At 40.9% G+C, this 21,098-nt stretch overlaps 1 protein-coding gene across 10 annotated transcripts in view; it reads right to left on the bottom strand.

The window, feature by feature from the left end:
* The window catches only part of runx1 (RUNX family transcription factor 1), a 34,100-nt gene extending 13,727 nt beyond the window's left edge, over positions 1-20,373 (bottom strand). For 2 of the 10 annotated variants that reach the window (XM_029139691.3, XM_029139673.3), the window contains exons 1-2: positions 19,057-19,169; positions 4,652-4,748 (exon numbers count right to left, since the gene is read on the bottom strand). In XM_029139691.3, the coding sequence (XP_028995524.1) occupies positions 4,652-4,739 (88 nt within the window). In that variant the 5' untranslated portion in view covers positions 4,740-4,748; positions 19,057-19,169. Of the gene's footprint in view, positions 1-826; positions 1,367-4,651; positions 4,749-17,543; positions 17,567-19,056; positions 19,170-19,986 lie in introns of those variants that run through there. The other 8 variants (XM_055505222.1, XM_029139682.3, XM_055505226.1 and 5 more) reach the window with 8 other exon arrangements.
* Between the last annotated feature and the right edge of the window lie 725 nt (positions 20,374-21,098).

The following is a 21,098-nucleotide window of genomic DNA, read 5'->3' on the forward strand; positions in this document are numbered from 1 at the left end:
TCATTAGACTCAACTAAAGCTACACTCCCTCTGGTTTCTTGAAACGGACTCGAATCAAACTGAGAGTCTGCATCAGATATGATTTTATTTGTGGTCTAATATTTTTTAAATGCTCAATTGAAACGGAACTGTTTCCTCAGCCATAGAAAGTTCAGGTCTGAGCTGAGCATGAGTGCGGAGTGGATTACTAAGGAAGAAGAAGCTGACTTTTACCAAAATTTATGAACTAACTGCAAATGAACGCTTAATACAACTCTAAGAATATATAAATCGACTTTTTTGACGATTTGAGTTGTCCGTCTTGATTGCAAACCTCCAAAACTCCCAAAACCTGATCTACTGTAATGTATTTCCTCATGACAAAACAATGCATTTTTATGTTCTGCGTTAAAATAAAACGCATGGCATTCTTTCTTTTATATTGGCTTTTGCATTTTATTATGAACAGTCGTGTTGTCAGCATCGCTCTGTGTCTACATCAACGGGGGAAGTAACAGACAGCGAAAAAGAGAAGAAGGTTTAAATATACCAACAACACAACCCCTATTAACGCCACAGTCGTGAAATAAACTGTAGAAGAGCCAGAGTTTCCCTCTTCGTTTATTTTTTAATAAAAATGTGACGCAAGTCATAAAGCACGAAGCTGATGGGATCAACATTCGCATATTGGCTGAAGGGTGACTTCTCCTTATACAGTGAGGCCACTCCACGCTGTTCCTGGAGTTAAGTTCGCTGACTCAAGCAGCATTAAATAGGGTCATGCATATATAAATATATATATATTACTAAAAGAAAGATACGTAAGATACGTGGAAATGGCTTGTACCGTATTTCGCGTCCCACAGAAACACCATTTGTGCGCCACGGTGCGTCCACAAATACTCAAACTCCCCAATCTTCACTGCGACGCTCCGCTCTGCTGAGCCTCGTCTGTGCGCTCGTCGGTTTAGTCACACGCTGTCGTCTCCTCGTCACATCTGTCGCCCCGTCGCCACGCGCGGCCGCCTCTCGACGCGCCCGGCTTCAGCCGCTGTGCGTGCGACGCGCGTTAAACGTCCCAAAGCAGCGCTCACTTCGGTGACTTTCCCTCGTGCGCGCGCGACCGTTGTGCGAGAAATCCTTCAGTGCTCCGTCTCACCGCCTCCACTACGCGCATAGATGGAACCAAAAGTAAAACTAAAACTAGAAACTAGGACTAATCAGGTAAAGTGACTGACAGATTACAGGAGTCAGCTCCAGCTGCGCGAACCGTACGGACCGTTATACGCGGACAGGCTCTCTCCTTCTTTCTCAACGACTTTAGGGTGAATGGACATCCCTGCTAAGACGCCAGGCTTTTACCGGCAGACCCGAGGACATGTCATCTGTGCCCCGAGCAGCTCTCAACCAATGGAGCGGGCCCTCGCTACAATGGAATAAGCCAATCAGCGCACCGTCCGTGCGACAGAAGGCGGGGTTTAGCCGTCGTCACTTTCAACAGTGCGACATTATGGTGTTATTATGCAGGACCACGAGATAAATCCATCGAGGTCCTTTAAATGTAACGGAAAAATCCAAGCATGAGCCGATGTTAAAACAAAATCTCCAAACTTCTAGAGAAAGCAAATTTGCAAAACTTTTAAACCAAACATCATAATAGAAACGACTGCGGTGCACACAGCTTCGGAATGCAACAGCCAGTACCACATATAAACGATAGGGGGCAGTAGGTGATCTAAGTCATAACACGGTCCTGCCTCCTGCAAAGCTTAGTGAGTCAGGAATCAATCCAACAAGGATGCGGTCCATCTATTTGAAGCCACAATCTAATGTAAATACTGTCCACTTAAATGTATTTCAGTTTGCTAAAAAGAAGTACTTGCTCTAAATGGGTTAAGGTTGTTACATAAATATACAAATACAAAGAGCCAATTGCAGCACAGGGTGTTTACTTTGGCTTTCACTTTCTAAAAAAAAACTTGTTTATCTCATTGTTGCAGTTCATTTAATGTTGCTTTATTTTCATACAATCACCCAAAGCAGAAGAAAATATAAATGCAAAAATAAAAAAAACAAAAAGATGCGGTACATGAAAAAATTAATTTGTATTAGTTTTATCATGGTGCACTAAAGTGCAGCGTACATGAGCTGCACAATGTAATGTGATGCATTTATTTTTAACAAAGGCCTGACAGATGATGAAGTGGGGCATATCAGCTAAGCAGCATCTTGGTTACCTCAGCATCCCACAATGGGTCTGTTTATAACTCAGCCTCAACTTACATTTAATCTATTGTTATTACAGTTATTCACAGATCTAAATGCACAACTTAAGCATGTTTCACCAACTTACAATAGCTTAGGCATTATTTATGTAAAAGATGTAATACACTGTCACAGGGATGACCATTCACAAAAATACAACAATTGGCTCATGACAGAAACTGATCCCAATGACAAGCCAATGATTTCTAGAAACAAAGAGCAATCATCGTTGCTTGATGTGGACATCGATGTAAATTTAAAAAATATCGGAAATTGTTAAGATGAATATTAATAATGGTTCACAAATCAATCAGAACTTATCATGGCTTTAATTGTTCATGTTTGCATTTTGTAAATTTCAAGCAAAATATCTAAACAAGGCACAATTTAAAATCACCACCTCTAAAGTAAAAAAAGGGTAAAACAACTTCATTTCACAGAACTGGTTTTCAAAGTAAAATATTCTTCCTTATTCTGTATCGCCAAGACATGAGTAGATAATTAACCCTTTATGGGTGTTTTTCTAAATATAACATGCAGCTCTTGTTAAATATCAGCTATGGTAACTTCACCACAGTCCTGAGGCTCCAATCTGCTGCTTACTGTAAGTCGTAAAAGTTATTTCTGTGTCCCAGTACCACCACTTTACCATTCTTTACCAGTCGAGGGTCAGCAGTACACTGTGCTGTTGCCTGTTTCCCTGATGCTTTTTAAGGAGTCAGTCGATTTAAGTTAAATCAACACGCTGTCGGAGGAGTTTTAAGGAAACGCCAGTCTACCTGTGCATCCATCCCTCTAGTAGCCAAAGGGGAAATGATAAAAAATGTAAATGCCTCCACTTTCATCTTGGCATGAGATGAATCTGACGTGATTTGCCCTCGGAAATATCCATTTTTCACTTCCTTGTCAAGTGCCTATCTTCCCTTTTTTATTTTTTAGCTTGAAGGTCTGAAGATTTTATCTCATGATTTTGGAAACTACCCTGTCTCAATTTTAGGTTCTTGTGTATACAGTAAAAGCAAAAATAAGTCTGACCAATAATACTGTTCTTCAAAAACAACACATTAAACGTGCAACTAAAGCGCTTCTGTCAAACTGCAGTTTTATAAAAGTTAGCATCATTACATCTGACACTAGACGTTTATTCCTCATATAACCATCATAAATAATTCAAATACTGAACGGTGCTTTGTAACTATATATGTGGGACAATTTTAGGCCTTATGCCAAATATGCATACAAAACCAACAAAGTGAGTTTTGATGCTTGCAGCAATTCGTATAGTCATGTATCATAATGGATATTGGATGTGTAACTTTTAGGGAAGGTACGATTGTACAACTTAATGCAGTGTGTGAATTCATCTAAAACAGACACTTAAGAGACAAAAAATACTTAATAAATATAGGATGTAAAAAAATATTTAGAAATACAATAAAATGAAGAAACAAATAAAAAAATACATCAGATAATGTGGATAATGATAATGGGCAAAAAGATGAATACAAAGGAGAAGAAAGAGAGAATGAAAGAACAGGAATGGGAGGAGGACTTGGATTTCACTCTGCCAGCATTTTCCCCTGACTGTCTTGCAATATGAGATTTTTAATCTCCTCTGATTCATAATCAATACCTGGTACCAATCGCCTATCAAAATTATTGACACCAGCATTACTTCATATTACAGATGCAGCACAATTAACCTGCATCAGTGGATCAAAGTCATAAATCATAAATTTAAAAAGGAAATATTTTTAATACAAATATTGTAGCCTACATAAAGTTAATTGTGAGGCTCTGTTATTGTAACTGGTCTCAGCTTTTGCAATGAGAAAGGTGATATAGAATACGAGATACAAAAAAGTCCAATGACAATGTGGCATAACAAACAAACAAACAAACAAACAAACAAACAAACAAACAAACCTTACAGAGCCACTATACAATAAGTAGGTTTACATGCTTTCTTTTTTCTGTTTGTGGCCTCATTGCCAATACCTAACAGAGGAACCTAACATCAGAGCTCCTGAACACCTAGAAAACATTGCCAGCACCCATAAACAACACCTAGAACCTAACAAAGAACTTAGAACTTAAGTGGTCAAAACTGCACAGTGAATCCTAGTGACATCCTAGTTTGAATTTAGTGTGCAATATTTCTTGTTCAACACTGAAACATACCATACTTGAAGTTGAATTTCAACATAACTAAACCCTCCACATTGTAAAGAGATAAATAATCTGGCTTAAAGAAGTAAGAGAGTGATTTCAATGAAAATTAAAGGCACAAGTGAACATGCATTTATATGTGTTAGTGAAAACCTACGCTCAATGCAATAAAAAGATGAGAGATTTAATGGAGGCATAATGATGACGACTATGAGTTATCAAGAAGAGTCAGCATTACCAAAGAGTGTGCTGCCTGTCCGGCCTTTCCTCATCAGGTACATGGCCCAGGACAGGGGCCCTGAGCCGGAGAATGCCCCAGGGTTCATGCTTTAGTCCTGGGTGGAGAAGCAGCAAAAAAGAAAAGCAGTGGCTAAAAAGATGTAAAATGTAAGTTATTTTGCCATCTATTTATCTAAACTAAATCAAGAACACTACAATCGGCAGAGAAGCTTCAGTCTGTCATCACCTTCACAAACTCCTTTTATATCCCCCATTTATCTTCTCACCCCCTCCCCCCTCCATCTCACCCTAAATACCAGTAAAGAACAGGAAAAAAGTGAGGGAGTAACAAGCAAGGGACCGATGGGGAGGAGGTGAAGAAGCAAAAGAGGATCCAGTCAAGCTTAATTCATCCCCCCTCCTCTAAAGCGTAGCCACGGGGGACACGACTCCACTTTGCCCTCAGGCTCTTTAAAGCTGCTAATTTCATTTAGCTACTCAAATGATTTTTCTCCCTTTTCCCCCCTCAGCTGCTCTTCCTCACCCTCTGCCTCTTCGTGCTGCTGTTGAGTTCTAGTTGAAAATCGAGGTCACACACTTGAGTGATATTAAGTCATTTAACTAAGGAATCAACCAGAACTTTCTTATCTTTTGTCTTTGTCTTCAAAAACTGAACTGAACATTCACAGCAGAGCCTTTTTCCCCTCTTTAGTCCCTCTCAAGATCAAGTTGCTTGTGATTACTGCAAAACCTCCTTGTAAGTCTAACAATTCACGTTTATCAAAAGAATCAAGTAATAATGCAGTTAATATATCATTAATTCTGTTTTAATTGCTCTAAAAACCTTGGAAGTTACTGCAACCAAGGAAACAGATGAAATTGCTTCAACCAGGTTTTAGCTTTTTCTGTAATTATTCTCTCTATTTAAAGTGACAACAACAACAACAAAAACAACAGTAAACTGAACATTTAATTTGCCAGTACATGAAAAACAGTCAGAAGTGGCTCATTCAATAAAAAACCTATACATTTTTAATTACAATTCAAATGTGCGAAACAATAATGAAATAAATCAACTAGAAGTAGATTTAGTGAAGTTACAGGCGTGTGTTATTATACTCTAAGGGCTAGGCTAATGCATTGGTTATCTTATAGTATAGTCGTCTTGTGCTGCATTTAATGGCAGTACGTATTTTTCCATTATGGAATTTGAGGTTTCACGCTGAATTGTTACCTGCCAAATGTCACTTTTTTTACACATAATTTATTCTTAATCAATTCCTGTTTAACATAATACCTAGAACTAGTTAGTAACATTTACTGGGTTACTGTATGCTTTTTACTTGATTCAATATATCATTTCAATCACCATTGATTCAAATGATAAAAGTTGTATTTACAGTACAAAATTAAATAAATGTCAAATTAAATGTTTAAAACGAAATCAGTTTTTTATTTTTATTACTTTTTTTTTACTTTGATTAGTTCTGTAAGTTTTTATGTCTGAATGCAAAACCAAGCTTTATTGTGTGTTGCCCCACAGAACCATTGCTCTGTGTTGGTTTAGGCTAAACAGAGAAACTGTACCAAACCTCAAGGTGACCACGGTGACACACACACTGGTGGACACTGAGCTTCCCACAGTGACTCTCCCAGAGGTCCTTTGGCTACGGTCATATCACCACAAAACTGCCTTCTGTATGTGTGCTTCAGCCTGACGCAGGGAGTGTGTGTGCACTGCACTCTATATGACAGTGTGAGCCTCAGACTAGTGTGTGTCGTATGTGTGTCTATGCACTGATGTTAGGCTTTTTCCAATGGTTTGCATGTGATGAGAACAAGAGATTGTGTGACTCAATGGCTGAACTAGCATCATTCAGGTTATGTTATGTGGTGCACAGGGATTTTACTCAAATTTTGCATGACATTACTGTATTCTATCACGAACCGCTGGGTTGCATTTGAAATTCACAAAGATTTTAAAGGAAGCACAGTAAATAATACGATTACAGCAAAGTGGAAAAGGAGTGACACCTCTGTCTGTCTTTATCTGCCAGCGGCTGTCTGTCCCTGTCGTCCCCTGAGTTGAGGCCACCCTGAGGCCAGTGGCAGTGGCATGGCAAGGATCAATACCACACACACACACACACACATACACACACAGAGTCACTGCCACCCTGACCCAGGGATCGATAGAGGGAAACGGCGAGTCTGGGGAAAAGGAGACATTCTCTAGTTTTATCTCTGGTTGCTCGTCCGCACTTGTATTAGCTCATAGTTCATAACGAGTCTGTATACAGTACAGTATATTATTCAATTTTTCTTTTATTAATTAAGAGAACTGAGCTGATAAAAAGTAAAAAAAAATAAAATTTAAATTATTAAACAGTTTAATACATCTAATGCCCATCAACACATGAGTTGATTGCAGCTAATGGCTGAAAACAATTAACTGATGAGGGCCAAATGGCCTCTAATACGACCTGTGGTCACAGCTCTGTGCAGCTCAGTTGATGCCCCTAAACTTCTTATAGAAGCCGCTGTACATATTACAGCACTTTTCAGCTGCCTTAGAAACACCTGCAGTAAGTGCTGGCCTCCTTAATACTGCAGGCCACTATGGCTTTATAGACCATAAACTAGACATTTAAAGCCCTGGTAGCAATTGAATGTATGAAATCTGCAGTTAATAAAACAACAGAGTCAAAATATTCTAATGTTTGTTTTTAAATGAAGCATAACTGAACACAAACACACACACACAGACACACACACACACATTGGACATGTAAGCATGGACAAGTAAGTTCAGACTCTTTACTACATCAGTAGATTTGTATTGAAACACTCCCAGCAATTGATCAGTAACAGAGAAGTTAGCGATTTTCTAGTTAGCAAAGAAACAAAACCAATTCTCTCTCTCTCTCTCCCTCTCCGTTCGTAATCACACACACCTCGTCTATAATTCATGGGGTGTATTGTGCGGATGCAGTTAACTGCCGCTTAAAAGTAATTAATTGATTTTCTGACATATCAGTTAGCAGCAACAGCAAATGACACACACACACACACACACACACACACACACACACACACACACACACACACACACACACACACACACACACACACACACACACACACACACACACACAAATGTTCTTAGCTGTAATTAAACTGTATATAAGGTAGAGGTACAGTACAAACTAAGTTAGCAAAGAGTGAAGCACAATATATACTTATTTTTATTATTTTTTTAAATTTTATTTAATTATTTAAATTATATTAGTTACATTACTGCTACTGTACATAAGGTCTAATATTGAGATTAAGCCATCACAGTCAGATTACAGTAATTACATTGAAATTACTTTATGACACAACAGGGTGATGCTTCACAGCTTTAAACATAAACGAGTAGTGTTGTAAAGCTGTAAATTAGAATTTTGACCAGTGGCAGATGGAAGAAGAAGTGAAAGACTGGCGGTCAACAAAGGTCCATGTAACTACGGTAAATTTATTAATTTCACAAAATTTTATATCGCAAAAATATTCAGAGGTAAACAAAAACACGTTTAAACAAGTTCTAGGAATCAAACACACAAAATGAACTAATTAAACTATGAATTAGTATCTTTTTTCCTACAATATTGGTTCCTTCTTAGTTTCCAAAACGGAATTTAAAAGGTCACTGAAGATGTTGAAATTTCTTGTATTAATATTGCTTGACTACGATATATATTACTAAGGTGAGATGTAAATAGAAGTTACACCACCCTTGTACAGGGTGCAATGTACATAACATCATATCAATGTACATATAATATACAAGAATATCAGATGTAATGTTCATGTAATGAAAATTTGGATTCAAACATACCTTTAATGTGCAACAAAACAACTTGTTTTATTTGTCCTTTGTGTGTGTGTGTGTGTGTGTGTGTGTGTGTGTGTGTGTGTGTGTGTGTGTGTGTGTGTGTGTGTGCGCTGAATTATTCAGGTAGCATCTGTGATGAGAGGAGACCGGTTTATTCTTGCTAAACTGAAAATTGATTTTCTGACACAAGAAATGAAGGACAGAGAGAGAGACAGAAAGAAGGGGAGAAAGGGAGAAGTGCACCTATTCAATCATGCACACAGTCAAAGTTAGTTAAATGTTCATTCTTTCAACATAGAAATGGAAATAACATGGGGCAGACAGAGAGGGAAAAGTTAGACAGCATGTATCCGACGAAAACGGAGTGAGACGGGATGAGATCCAGAGACAGAGAGAGAAAGATAGAAGCGCCTCGGGCTGTATTTAGTGCAGTTTGAATGGCTGAGCAGGTGCATTAGAGCAGAAACTCTTAACTTACACACACACGCACACACACCAGGCCGGACAGTGAACCTGGACGTCAAAACTGATCGCATAGGTTTACTGAGGGAAGTCCAGATCTGTGCACTCAGCGCTAATAGATGGACAATCTCTCTTAGAGTGAAAGAATGTGGACAAGTTCAAAACACAGACCTTTAGCTCGCTTTACATTCATTCACACCAAGCCAACTGTCAGAAAAACACAAAAGCGTGGATATGTATTAATTATAGTCAATTGAGAAGCTACAAGAGTTGACAGTCAATGGTGTATTTCTACATATTATTCTTAGCATTGATGATCCTTGCTTGTCTGAATATGGCTGTATGAAATCTCTATTGTAGTTGGTACATTGTTGTCAAAATATTTTAGTCACAGTCTCTCCTGCTTAAAAAGTGAAAAGGCAATGGGACAGCATTGATGAATAGGTAAATAGAATGGTAGCAATAGTGTGTGGATGGAAGAACGACTTGAGGATGGGAAAACGGGGTGAGAAGAGGATTGAAGCTCTGTTATCTAATTTGTTTTGTGTAGCTGTCGCCCACTGAATTCCTTAGTTCTTTATACATCTGATGGGATGAATGTCATTGGGCATCAAGGATGAAGCCTGACTCTACTAATGTTTAAATGTCTGACAATGTGAGCATTAAATTGAGCCTTAATTTAATATTTCCCAGTATTAGTTGTAGTAGGAACCCTGCAATAACGTCTTCTGTGTCTTTTCATGTTGATACTGTTTCTGTTGGTCACTCAAACTCATCCTTAACTTTTTCATGTAATGCAAAGGCAGCAGCAGCTCCAGGCTCAACGTGTCCACAGCATTTTTTTGTTTGATATAGAGGCATATTGCACAAGTCCTGTGCCAAAACTAGGTCTTTTAGGCGTGATGGCGACACACATTTTGAATGCCATTATCCATTAGCTCAGCGCAGTTGATTCTCTTTGTTCAGCTTCAGTAACTCTACAGTCTGTACTTGACAATGTTTACTTACTGTGGACTAGTCTGGTTCTACCCTTTATCACAACAATCAGGTGTCTTCAGTCAAAAGGAACCTGGACTGTAGGAACAGGACAATGGCTCTCAAGGAGCAGGCCTCCCCTACTGTAGACACGCGGATACGTGCTGTGTCCACCAGTCACAGTAGACAGCCACGAAAATCAATGGTTATGTTCCATGGCCTAGATAATTCCTGACAGTCCGAGAGCGGGACTTCCAATCAACTAATTAACCATTAACACCCCTCAGGCCTCAGTTATTAATTGCTTTTTTAAATATGTGTGTGTGTGTGTGTGTGTGTGTGTGTGTGTGTGTGTGTGTGTGTGTGTGTGTGTGTGTGTGTGTGAGGACCAGCCTAATTTTGACACTTTGGGAAGAGGGGGGGCATTTAATTGATGTTGTGTGATACCTGAGTCTTAAGACATGAGGTTGGGGTTATAAAAAGGTTTTTCAGAGAGCAGACAAATGCATTATGTCAATGAGTGTCCTCGCAAAGACAGTACAGTCATATCTGTGTGTCTGTGAGTATGTGTGCACGTTCGCATGCTAAGTAAAGGTCGACGGTTCGGGAAAACACAAACGGATCAACAAAGTGGAAGGAACCAGTGAAATCAGCCAATCAGACACCTCAAAGCCAACCACACGGGGACACGCCAAGTCCCAAACGAGCCGATGAATAAATCAGAAGGCGCCATCGCTTGGCAGAGTTTACAATACAGAATAGAAGTGTGCTAATGGGTATGGGCCACACGTACACATGCATAAAAGACAACACTTTGCATTCACTTGTTAACCACATTGTGGGGACAAATGGGGATGGAGGGAAGAAAGTGGGTGAGGAGGAGCGAGGAAGGGGTGAGTCGACTCTTTGCATGAGTTCTTCGTTAACCACAGGACTGAGGGGACCTCGCCTCACATAGGACACCCGTCCCATCAGACTCCAGAAGCATGCACACCATCTAGCCCATTAAAGGCTGAGGGGAACCAGTGCGGTCGGGACAGAAAATGGTCTGGGAGCGCTGAAAAGGCTCTGGATGATCAGAGGCCATCGATCGCTAGACGACTGTATGATGTTGGCGGTTTTTCAAGCCTTCGGAAGAAGTTAAAGTCATCGGGGAAGTGTAGTGAAACAAACCGGCTCAGGAAAAAAGATGTCGGACAACTTTGTTTTAAAACGGCAAGAATAGTTTGCCATTTGTCAACAAATGCCCATGGCAAGAAAGGTAAATTATCACGTTTCAATATGTAAAATCTTTAAAAAAATTAATAAAAACGTTCCAGAGAAGATTCTGGTTTAACCATAATTCAACTGCAAACCTAAACGTAACCACCGGCTCTCTACCACACAAACACACACACACACACACACACACACACACACACACACACACACACACACACACACACACACACACACACACACACACACACACACACACACACACACACACACGCACTTCCTTGTCTTGTCTTGGCATTGACCAAAGTAGTTGTGCTTGAATGGGGTGGTTGAACCAAACTGTGGTAACTTCACTGTTTCACTGTTATGAGCCTGTGGCGCTGTTGGTGGTTCTCCTTGAACAAACACACTGTAAACTGTAAACCGTACCATTTCAGGCCTAATTTGACATTAGCTAATGTACTAAGGTACTAAAGCTTTACGAGGTGAGTCCTTTAGATAGATGTTCTACTGTATGACTCACTAATCACAATAGGCAGATGTACGATCTGATAATTCTCTTAAAACTGAAATAATTCAAATGTTTTTCTTAATTTCATTATTTCATTCGATTTTCTTGGTCGACTGCATGGTAAAATCAGTTTGGTTATTGGAAGCAAAAAGTCTGAATGAATAGTGTTACTTTCGAGAAAAAATTCCAAGGACATAAAAGTTTTATTCTCTAGGCTAACTTGAATTTCATAATGAAGTCCATACGCTTCTCTAGAGGAACATGAATATGTGTAAAACTGCATGGAACTAATCTCACATGACACGAGTGCAGACACTGTCCAGACCAGAAGGATGCTGATATTAAAACACTGAATTGATTAAGCAGGCAGTCATGAGGAAGTGAGAAAGGAGGGAAGATGAAAAAGAGAGGAGGAAATGAAAGGATTTTTAGTGGTGCTCCTTTCTGCTGCAGCAAGACAGAAGAGAGGAGGAACACGCTGTAAAAAATGACGTTAAGGTCAGGAAACATTTCTGATTTGCCACCACCTTCTATAACAGCTTCAGCTCCATCCTCAGCGGACTAAGACAAAACCTGATGACCTGAGGAACTCAGAACCTGATGTAGAACATACAGTAATGTGATAATTCATACGTCTTGTATGACTTTAACATGATCCAGGTTACAGTGGTTCTCTGTGTCTTTGATGTCGCCACATGTGGAAGCAGGTGTTATTAATATGAGGCTACTGCTTCCAGTCACAGCTGCTCTATCAGCTTTGGTCAGTTTTATTCTGTTTCCATTCTCATTCCAGAGTATTGATGAACAGACTGTACTGCCTACACATACATGGCTCATCTTAAGTAACTTGTTAAAAATGCATCAAACCCCGGATTGAAATCAGACATCATTTGTTCTATGTATATTCAAGCTTAAAGTCTATTTGTCCGCATTGTTCATTTAAATGAACGGGTCAAAATGACTGTTTTATATCGAATGAATTTAAACAAGGCCTTAATTTCCAAAACGTTTGAGGCAATGACATCAATAAAACCCCAGAGGGGAAATCATTTTAATGTAGGACCTTTGATTTATTTTATTATCCATGCTGGCATAGAACAAACTGGATGACATGAGAATCTGAGATAAAACCACCAGCTGAGTGTTGACATTTTTTGCAGCGGAAGGTTGAGAGATCAAAAAGCAAAGCTGGGCTGTGTGATGTCTGTCCAGATTGCCACATGGGAGCCACTCTATGAGTGTGTAGGTGTGTAAAGTGTGTGCGTGTGTGTGTACTTGTCCGCATAGTGGGGAAAACGACAGTCTGCGCTGAATCCATAGAAGGAATTCTGTGCTTATTCCCAAGCTTCCAAATGAGAGCCAGAGATCACAGCTGGACAAATGACACAACACACACACACACACACACACACACACACACACACACACACACACACACACACACACACACACACACACACACACACACACACACACACACACTTACTTAACTCTCTGTCTCTCCGTATTGGTGCGTGTGGGTGTGTGTGTGTGTGTGTGTGTGTGTGTGTGTGTGTGTGTGTGTGTGTGTGTGTGTGTGTGTGTGTGTGTGTGTGTGTGTGCTGAAGCATAATGACTGTAACAGGGCCTCAGTCAGACCCTGCTATAAAGCTGTGTACCACTTGGACAACAGACATACGTTGCAGCCTCTATTTCCTTCTTTAACACTGACTGTAACCTGAACTGCTTTCAACCCTACATTCTTTTGAAGGTACAAACTGAAATTCGTCCACACAGACATTTTCACACACATACACGCAGACAATGACACGCAATCTGTTGGGGTTTCACTACAAACGAAACGCAGCGATACGCATCTCGAAAGCTGCTGCACCAGTTGCTCTGTAAAAGGTCAACCATGCATGTGGTGATTGTACTGTACCTGTGTCCTACAGCAGCTACTTCAGATCATCATAATAAGAACATTTATATATTGGTGATATGTCCACATGAAGGAAGAGTGGAGCTTCTCTTCAACACCGTAGCAATAATGTCAAAAGCAATTCATTCATTCCATTCATTTAAAATCACAAACAAGAGAAAGTAAAGGAAAAACCGTGAGGTCCCTGATTTTCATTTAGTTTGTTCAACACACAAAACACAGAAACAAGTGAATAATGCAGACAAAATGTTTTTAATGCACTAGAGCATCATAACTAACCATGAGCTCATGCTTCTACTTTTACTGGCTGCCGCTGACGATGCCCCCGAGCTTTCACCCGCTCATTCACTCACTTAGAGCAGCTGATGACAGGACAAGCACAGCCACTGTCCAGGCTGCAGTGCAACCAGTGACACGTTGCGAAATGGCTGTAATACACGAAGCCGAAGGGAGGAGAGGGAGGAGGAGGGGGTTCCTGGTAAGACGGCGCTGCTACTTTCTCACAAGTCCTTCCTTCCTTTATCTGTCCCCATTTCCATCACCCTCACCTACCTCCCATCACCAGGGGTGTGTGGGGTTCACGCTCTCAAGCACCAGTACGGCTCAAATACTGCTGAGATGTGGAGTTCTGGATCTACACGGCAATAGATTCCTCCAATCCAGCTGTTAGTGAGATCTAATGTTTGGTTTATCCAGGTGTTATTTGTACATAAGCACAGAGAGACTATAAACTGGCCACTTTATTAGGAACAGTTATCACCCAGTGGAGCTTCCATTAAGTCTACTTTAACTTTTTCAAGGTTCTAATAACTCCTTTGAGTTGCAGCTGTCATAAAAGTATGAAAACTCTGTAATCATCCCCACATCTCCTAACGCGTCGTACGCTCTCTTTTATTTTGCTGCTCTCGACACGAAGAGCCTTTTTTCTGCCTGCACTCTTTCTTTCTCACCATCTCTTCTCTTTGCTCCTCCTCCTCACTCCTTCCTGTTACTAGGCTACTAAATAACGATTTCCGTTCCTCTGCGCACGCTGGAGTTTTTTGTGTTTTTCGTGCAGACGCTCGCATGCATGCACGCTTGCACAAAGCGAGCTGAAGGCCGGGCAGGCCTATCTTGTGGTTACTTGCATCGCTTCTTTGTTTGTGGCTTGCGTGTGTGTGTGTTTGTGTATTTGTGTGCATGAGAGTTGGTGCGTGTGGTTTACCAGCATGGCTAACCAATACACCATAAATGCAGAACTCGATGCCACACACACACACACAGACGTCAACCTCTGGGAAATTTATCCTAACCCTCGAACCCAAACTGTAATCGTTACCAAAGCTAAAGCTGCTCGTACCTTAACCCTCCAACCAAGGCTTAACCTCACATCAGCCAGGTCAAAATATCCTCACAACAATAGTGCTGAACAAACAACCCTGGAGAGACACGCACTGTGGGTTTATGAGTGTGTTTGTGTGTGTGTGCTGAATGTGACGACCTGTCTCCCTAACGGTTGCTCTGTCACACACATCCTCTTCGCTTCCTTCTTCCCCCACTATCTTCTCTGTCTGTTACAACACACACACACACACACACACACACACACACACACCAACAGACATTTTGAAACAGCCACTCAAGATGGATTGAGTAAACTGCACTGTTTGTATTGTTTAAGGTCCAACTAAGTCATAGCTGATTTTTTGATGCACATGGTTTCCCATTTTACTAATGATGTTTGAAGTATTGTTTAAATTTGGGAAATGAAACACAAAACAAAACTATACCTTTAGAGAAATTACCCACGTATAAATGGACATTGTCTGATTCCAGTCAACCTCAGCTTTCTTTATTATCTGCATCAACACATTTTATCTTATTCGGAGCCCAATTTGACACTATCACACTATTCAATGACTTTTTATCTGTCTTATCAGCCCAAACATGTGGCTCAGTAGGTTTTAACTCTACCTGGTGGTTAGCAAGAGCCAGATGATGCACTAGACCTTCACTGTCATGGCAGTGCCTGGCGCCAGCACAACTTGATTAAGTTTAGAGAAATATCATTTGATTAGATTAAATATGAAACACTTAGCTATCCTAGTAACTTAGCTATCAAAATGAAATCTAAACAAACCTTATGCATTTTTAAAACTAAAATAAGGACTGTATTCTTTTATCTTACACTTTTTTGTAGTGCTGTTTAGTTTTTTTATTCAGTCAGGGTCACATTTAATTTACTGTGGATACATTCTAATATAATCATTATGATGAAGTAGACTGAGTTTCACTACTTTTATGTAAATTTAGATTCACATAATTTTGCAAAAGTTAACAATGAATCAAATGAAAAGCTGAAAATCTGCAAATAAAACAGTTCCTAAGTAAAGTGACCCTGGATCCAACCCATCAGTGCAGAGCACACACAGGGTGTAATAAAAGGTCAGCGAGGGCTTGTTGACTGCCCTGCATGGAAGTGACCTCCTAACACCAGCACTTGTTGCTCTATATTTATTGGTAGAAGCACAAGTGTTTTTTGACACTGCAATAAGTTATGAATGTGAGAAAGTCACAAGTATTGTACAAATATGTGATTATGTTTGAACATGCTGAGGCTCAGCATCACCTCCTATAAAATCAGCTAAAGAAGCCGACCAGTGGAGTTTCCTCTGTTAAGGTTTGCTGCCTCCTGATAACACACACACACACATACACACACAGCAGGTGTAGCCTCCAGATAACCAGAATCAGCTCTGAACAGACACGACATGGACGAGAAAGGCGAACAATGTCGACAAGTGAAAAGCGGCTGATGAAGCTGTGCAGCATTGAACACGATGTGAGGTGTAAATTTAAAATGACAGAAAAGCAGAAAAACAAGTTCCAAATCACTTTGATATATGAACAATACAGGGGAACAATACAGATCCAATGCTCAAATGATGAAAAAACAAAAAAACAACATGGTGGAGTGGTCAGACAACTAAGATATACAGCCTGGGAAAAGAGGGATGGAGGGCAGAGGGAGGATGAAAAGTAAAACACCGAAAGATGGATGGTGTAAAACTCTATGACACTATCGACAATATTTCAACTGCTTGCAATAAAAAAATAATAATGGTGCTTGTACATAAAATATGTCAAATTCAGCATAAAATCAGCAACTTCTTTAATTAGGCCTCATTATGAATTGAAATGATAAAAGTTACCTTAAAAATTGAACTGACCACTGTTACCATATTTTATGAAGCTAAAAAAAGATAAAGGGTTGTGACAAAAATTACATTAGTTAAAATTATAAAACATATTTCAATGAAGCATAAAAGGAATATCTAGTCATATCAGTACATGATGAATAAGGTACAATGTTGGTGCGCCACACCTATGCACATGTCAGGACTCATTAGTGTCACTTTGGACATTCTGACCTCCCAATACAAAGAGTTGTGCTCTTTGAATGAGCTCAGATAAAGTCAAGCTGTTGAAATCCCAAAGCACAGATAAACCACAGCAGATCCTCAGGCGAATTACTGCAGCCACTGCTCACACAGTGAAGTGATAAAGCTGCCGACTGTCTGGCTGTCGGCAGCTTTAACGGATAAATACAGCGCAAGGATGAGTTTGTAGCTGCAGAAGTTGTGACTGATAACTGATCGTGCACCAATAACTAATATGACAAAGGGAAATAAAACACAAAACATGATCGCATGCAGTCTGATCAGCGCATACTGAGAACATGACACGACACCACGGTACACGTGTCAGTGCATATAATCTGCATGTACTGAAACACAGTCCTACAAGCAAGAGCATTTGTGATGATATGTGCATTTTGAACGGGGCGAAGCGTGTGCAGATGCAAACAGGGATGTCAGAAGTGAGAAAAATGTGCACTTCCTTGTGACGCTTTAGGCGCTGAACCAAAAATGAACAGGAAACACACACAAACGTATACACACACTTACGTATGAGCACACGGTCACACAGTGTTCTTTAGAATTTCCGCCGCAGAGCCTGCTGGAGACATGCAATGTCGGTTTTAAGGAAATATATATTTTCACACTATCACACCTAATGAGCCGGTACGGTGTTCTGTATTATTATTATCGTACAAGCACCGATCTGACTGTGAGTCACATCAGTCAGACGACACCTCGTACAAGCTGCAAACATGAAACTAACAAGAACACGTCTTTACTCAGTAACTGCAGCACATAAGCAAGAAGATCATCTGCATCTGTTTAATTCTGTAAGTGGAGCACAACTTTGCAACTAGACTTTCATGGACACAGTGTGTTTTGCACATACAAACACTGTAACAATACGCAGTTGGAATAGGACACAAGTAGGACACCAAAACCAGCTGCCAAAACCAGTATAAAACCAGACACTGCTGACGGGATCTACAGTACAGAGTTGAGTTGGAGTTGGAAAGTTATTCCTTCTGACTCGGAACCCTGGGTGATTATTAATTTCAGTACAAAATGAGCATTGCTTTTATTGTGTCCACTGTTGCCCTGTTGTAAATTGTCTGATATCACTGACTGTCCAGTACAAAGGCTGTGACTCTATCATCCACTAAAACCCTAAGTTAGAGCCGGGGTTCCTGCAGCCAGAGGTGGGGATTTAATGCATGAGAGAAGATGTCTAATCACGAAAAGCTCCTTTTTTACGCTCAATATTGAAAGTGATAAACATAGGGACAACCAGTGTCGGGAAAATGAAGGCACCTTGCACAGTCATTCTCACAGCTGCTGGTTGATGCAGCAGGAAGGAATGCCTGCTACATTCCTTCCTCTCCTCCCTCTTGTCATCCTCCCTATTAGCTGGGAGGCTGTAAGAAGAAGCCGTGTGACCCGGAGGCTGCTGCTTCACACTATTTTCCAGAGTCAAGCATACATGAATCTCTGCACTGAGGCTGCTTGCACTGATGCTCACGGAAGTAGAAATTACAAGACTGTATTTGTTGGAAGCACATTCAGTGCCCTGAGCTATTTGCATGTCAAACGTGTCCCATTGAAACCTTGTTAAATTCTCAGAAAAGCAACTATTTTTAGGATCGGGGAAATATATTTAAAAAAAATCTATTTAGAGGTTATTTAGTCTGTAATGTCTATATACTGGACACACCTGTTGGCGTAACTGCCCTAGTCCCTTCTTGGTCTAATGCAGCATGAGTGTGAGGGGGTTCGACAAACCTCCTTGCAACATGGAGCCAACCACTACCTGCTTGGTTCCTGGTCAGGCCGTGGGTGCTTTCTCATTGCTATTAAAACTTACTATTGATACAGGTGACATGACCTCCAGCTACTCACGTTTGTGAGTGGCTTGTGATTTAGTATAACCTGCAGTTAAAGAGTATACGAAAACCATACGAAAATGTTCAATCCGCTCTGCAACATGGATGAAGAGCATCCCTAATGTTAAGCATCATCTGATGCAAACTGAGCAGCAGCACACACAAAAAGATAACCCTACCTCCTATAATTATGGACCGGTTGGGTGGAAGCGCTTCAAAGATACTGTTGGATGCCATGTAACGATGATCCGTTTGATGACTTCCTCTCCACCCTTATTCTTGTAGTTTTTGTCTGTGCACAGAATTATACATTACACAAAAGTCAACAGCAGATACATCTAAGGGGCTGAGACATCAACATTCATGACCAGCTTCTTTTACCACAAACCACATTTGTGTATGTGGGCGGCTGTGTGAAGAAATGCATGTCGTGCAACTGTTTCTCATCGCTGGTAAAAAGCTTGGATTGCACCGACAAACCGTGCACAGATTACTGCTCCATGAACGACAGCGAGGCTGCAGATTAAGGCAATAAAATGCAAATGTACAAGCCGAGTATGTGCTTTCTAATAGCTGAAGTGTCTCTGCTTGTTGAGGAAATGAGGTCACTTCCTGTGCGATGAGCGAGCACATTCAAAGGTTATCTCTAATCAGTTAATGTAACAATAGTTTAAAATATACATGTTCCAAATAAAGTGGCTGCTTGCTCATCACACATAGATTTGTAATGCTTCTGTTCTGTGGCATATAGAGTTGAAGTCCATAATCCCACTAGAGTGACTGCAACAGGAGTGTTAGTAACAGGTGAAAGGAAAACTCAGACACACTCAAGGTGAAATATACACAGCCTGAAGAGGACGTTTATGCTGCCAAACAAAACTGAGAAGTGCTTCAGTTCTACTTGCACATGTTTTGGCCACCTGGGATAATATGAGGAGACAGCTTGCAGAGAGCATGACACACATCTGGTACAGTACGTGCTGTTAAACCTGCTCAAACGCAGCTGTTACACACGTGATGAATCCTAAAGTTAACAACGTGCTCAAATGAGTTGGCTCAAACTGCAGCGCGCCCTGAAAGAGGAGGCGAGGGAGCTGTGGTGTCCTTACCCCCGCTGAGGCGTCCCGTCGCTGGCCAGGTGAAACTTGTGTATTAGAATGCGGTGAGTCAGATGCAAAGCAATGGACGAACCTTCTGTCGCTTTCTCTACTTGAAGTGTCGTTCTCTGCCTCTTGACTGGCTCACGGCGCTCTTCTGCTTCCGCTCCTTCTCTCCGCTGCCATACGCATCTTCCTTTATCTCTCCGGACTCCTTTCTCTCCTTTGTCTCTCGCTCCCCCTCTCTCTCTTTGTCTCACTCTGGTTTTGGTTTGTGGTTCTCCAAATGCCCTCGCCGAGGACTTCTTGTCTCCAGAGTTGACTCTCTCTCCTCGACCGAGACCCGTCTTTGTGTCGATATTCAGCGAGCCACCAAGTTCGGTTTCTATTAATCTGACATTGTGGCTTTGGAGGCTGAACGTGAGCGTGTTGGTGAACGTTGTGGGGTGTGTGCAATCAAACAAACCACCTGCCCCCCCCACACACACACAGAGTCAGCAGTGTTCACTGAAGAAGTACAGTAGTTGTGGTTAAAGAGAGAGAAAGAGAGAGAAATGTGGTAGTGTGTGTCCTTGAACGCCCATATGTCCGTTTGTGGTTTGTGTGTGTGTGTGTGTGTGTGTGTGTGTGTGTGTGTGTGTGTGTGTGTGTGTGTGTGTGTGTGTGTGTGTGTGTGGCAGGGGTTAGTGAGAGTGAGCCAGTCACCTCTACTTCACCAAAGCCTCACTGCAGGTCAGAATGTTAGACCACTGTAACCACTGTGTGTGTGTTTGTGTGTGCGACCTCAGCTCCGGTGCTGTTTGTGCTTTTAGTCCTGGTGATTTGTTATTTGAAGTCTCATATTTTTTAATTGAGTGCCAGTTTGTCACCAATACAGACAAAAAACTCAAACTATTCACGAATGCTGTTACTTCTTAAGTGCAGTCTGACTCATCTCTTCGCTTGTCAGTGGTTTAGGTCTTGTGGTACCTGGTGAACAGGTTCTGGTTGTGGGTGGGTGACCCACATGTTTGACTTTGATTCTTTTTCAAGGCTAGTGGTCCAGTGCACAAACCCAGTTATTTGCTGTGATCTTGTCTCAACCGCAGCCACAACGTGCAGCACTGGTTTCGAGAATAACTGTG

Source organism: Betta splendens, chromosome 2, assembly GCF_900634795.4.
Source record: "Betta splendens chromosome 2, fBetSpl5.4, whole genome shotgun sequence".
NCBI classification, from domain to species: Eukaryota; Metazoa; Chordata; class Actinopteri; order Anabantiformes; family Osphronemidae; genus Betta; species Betta splendens.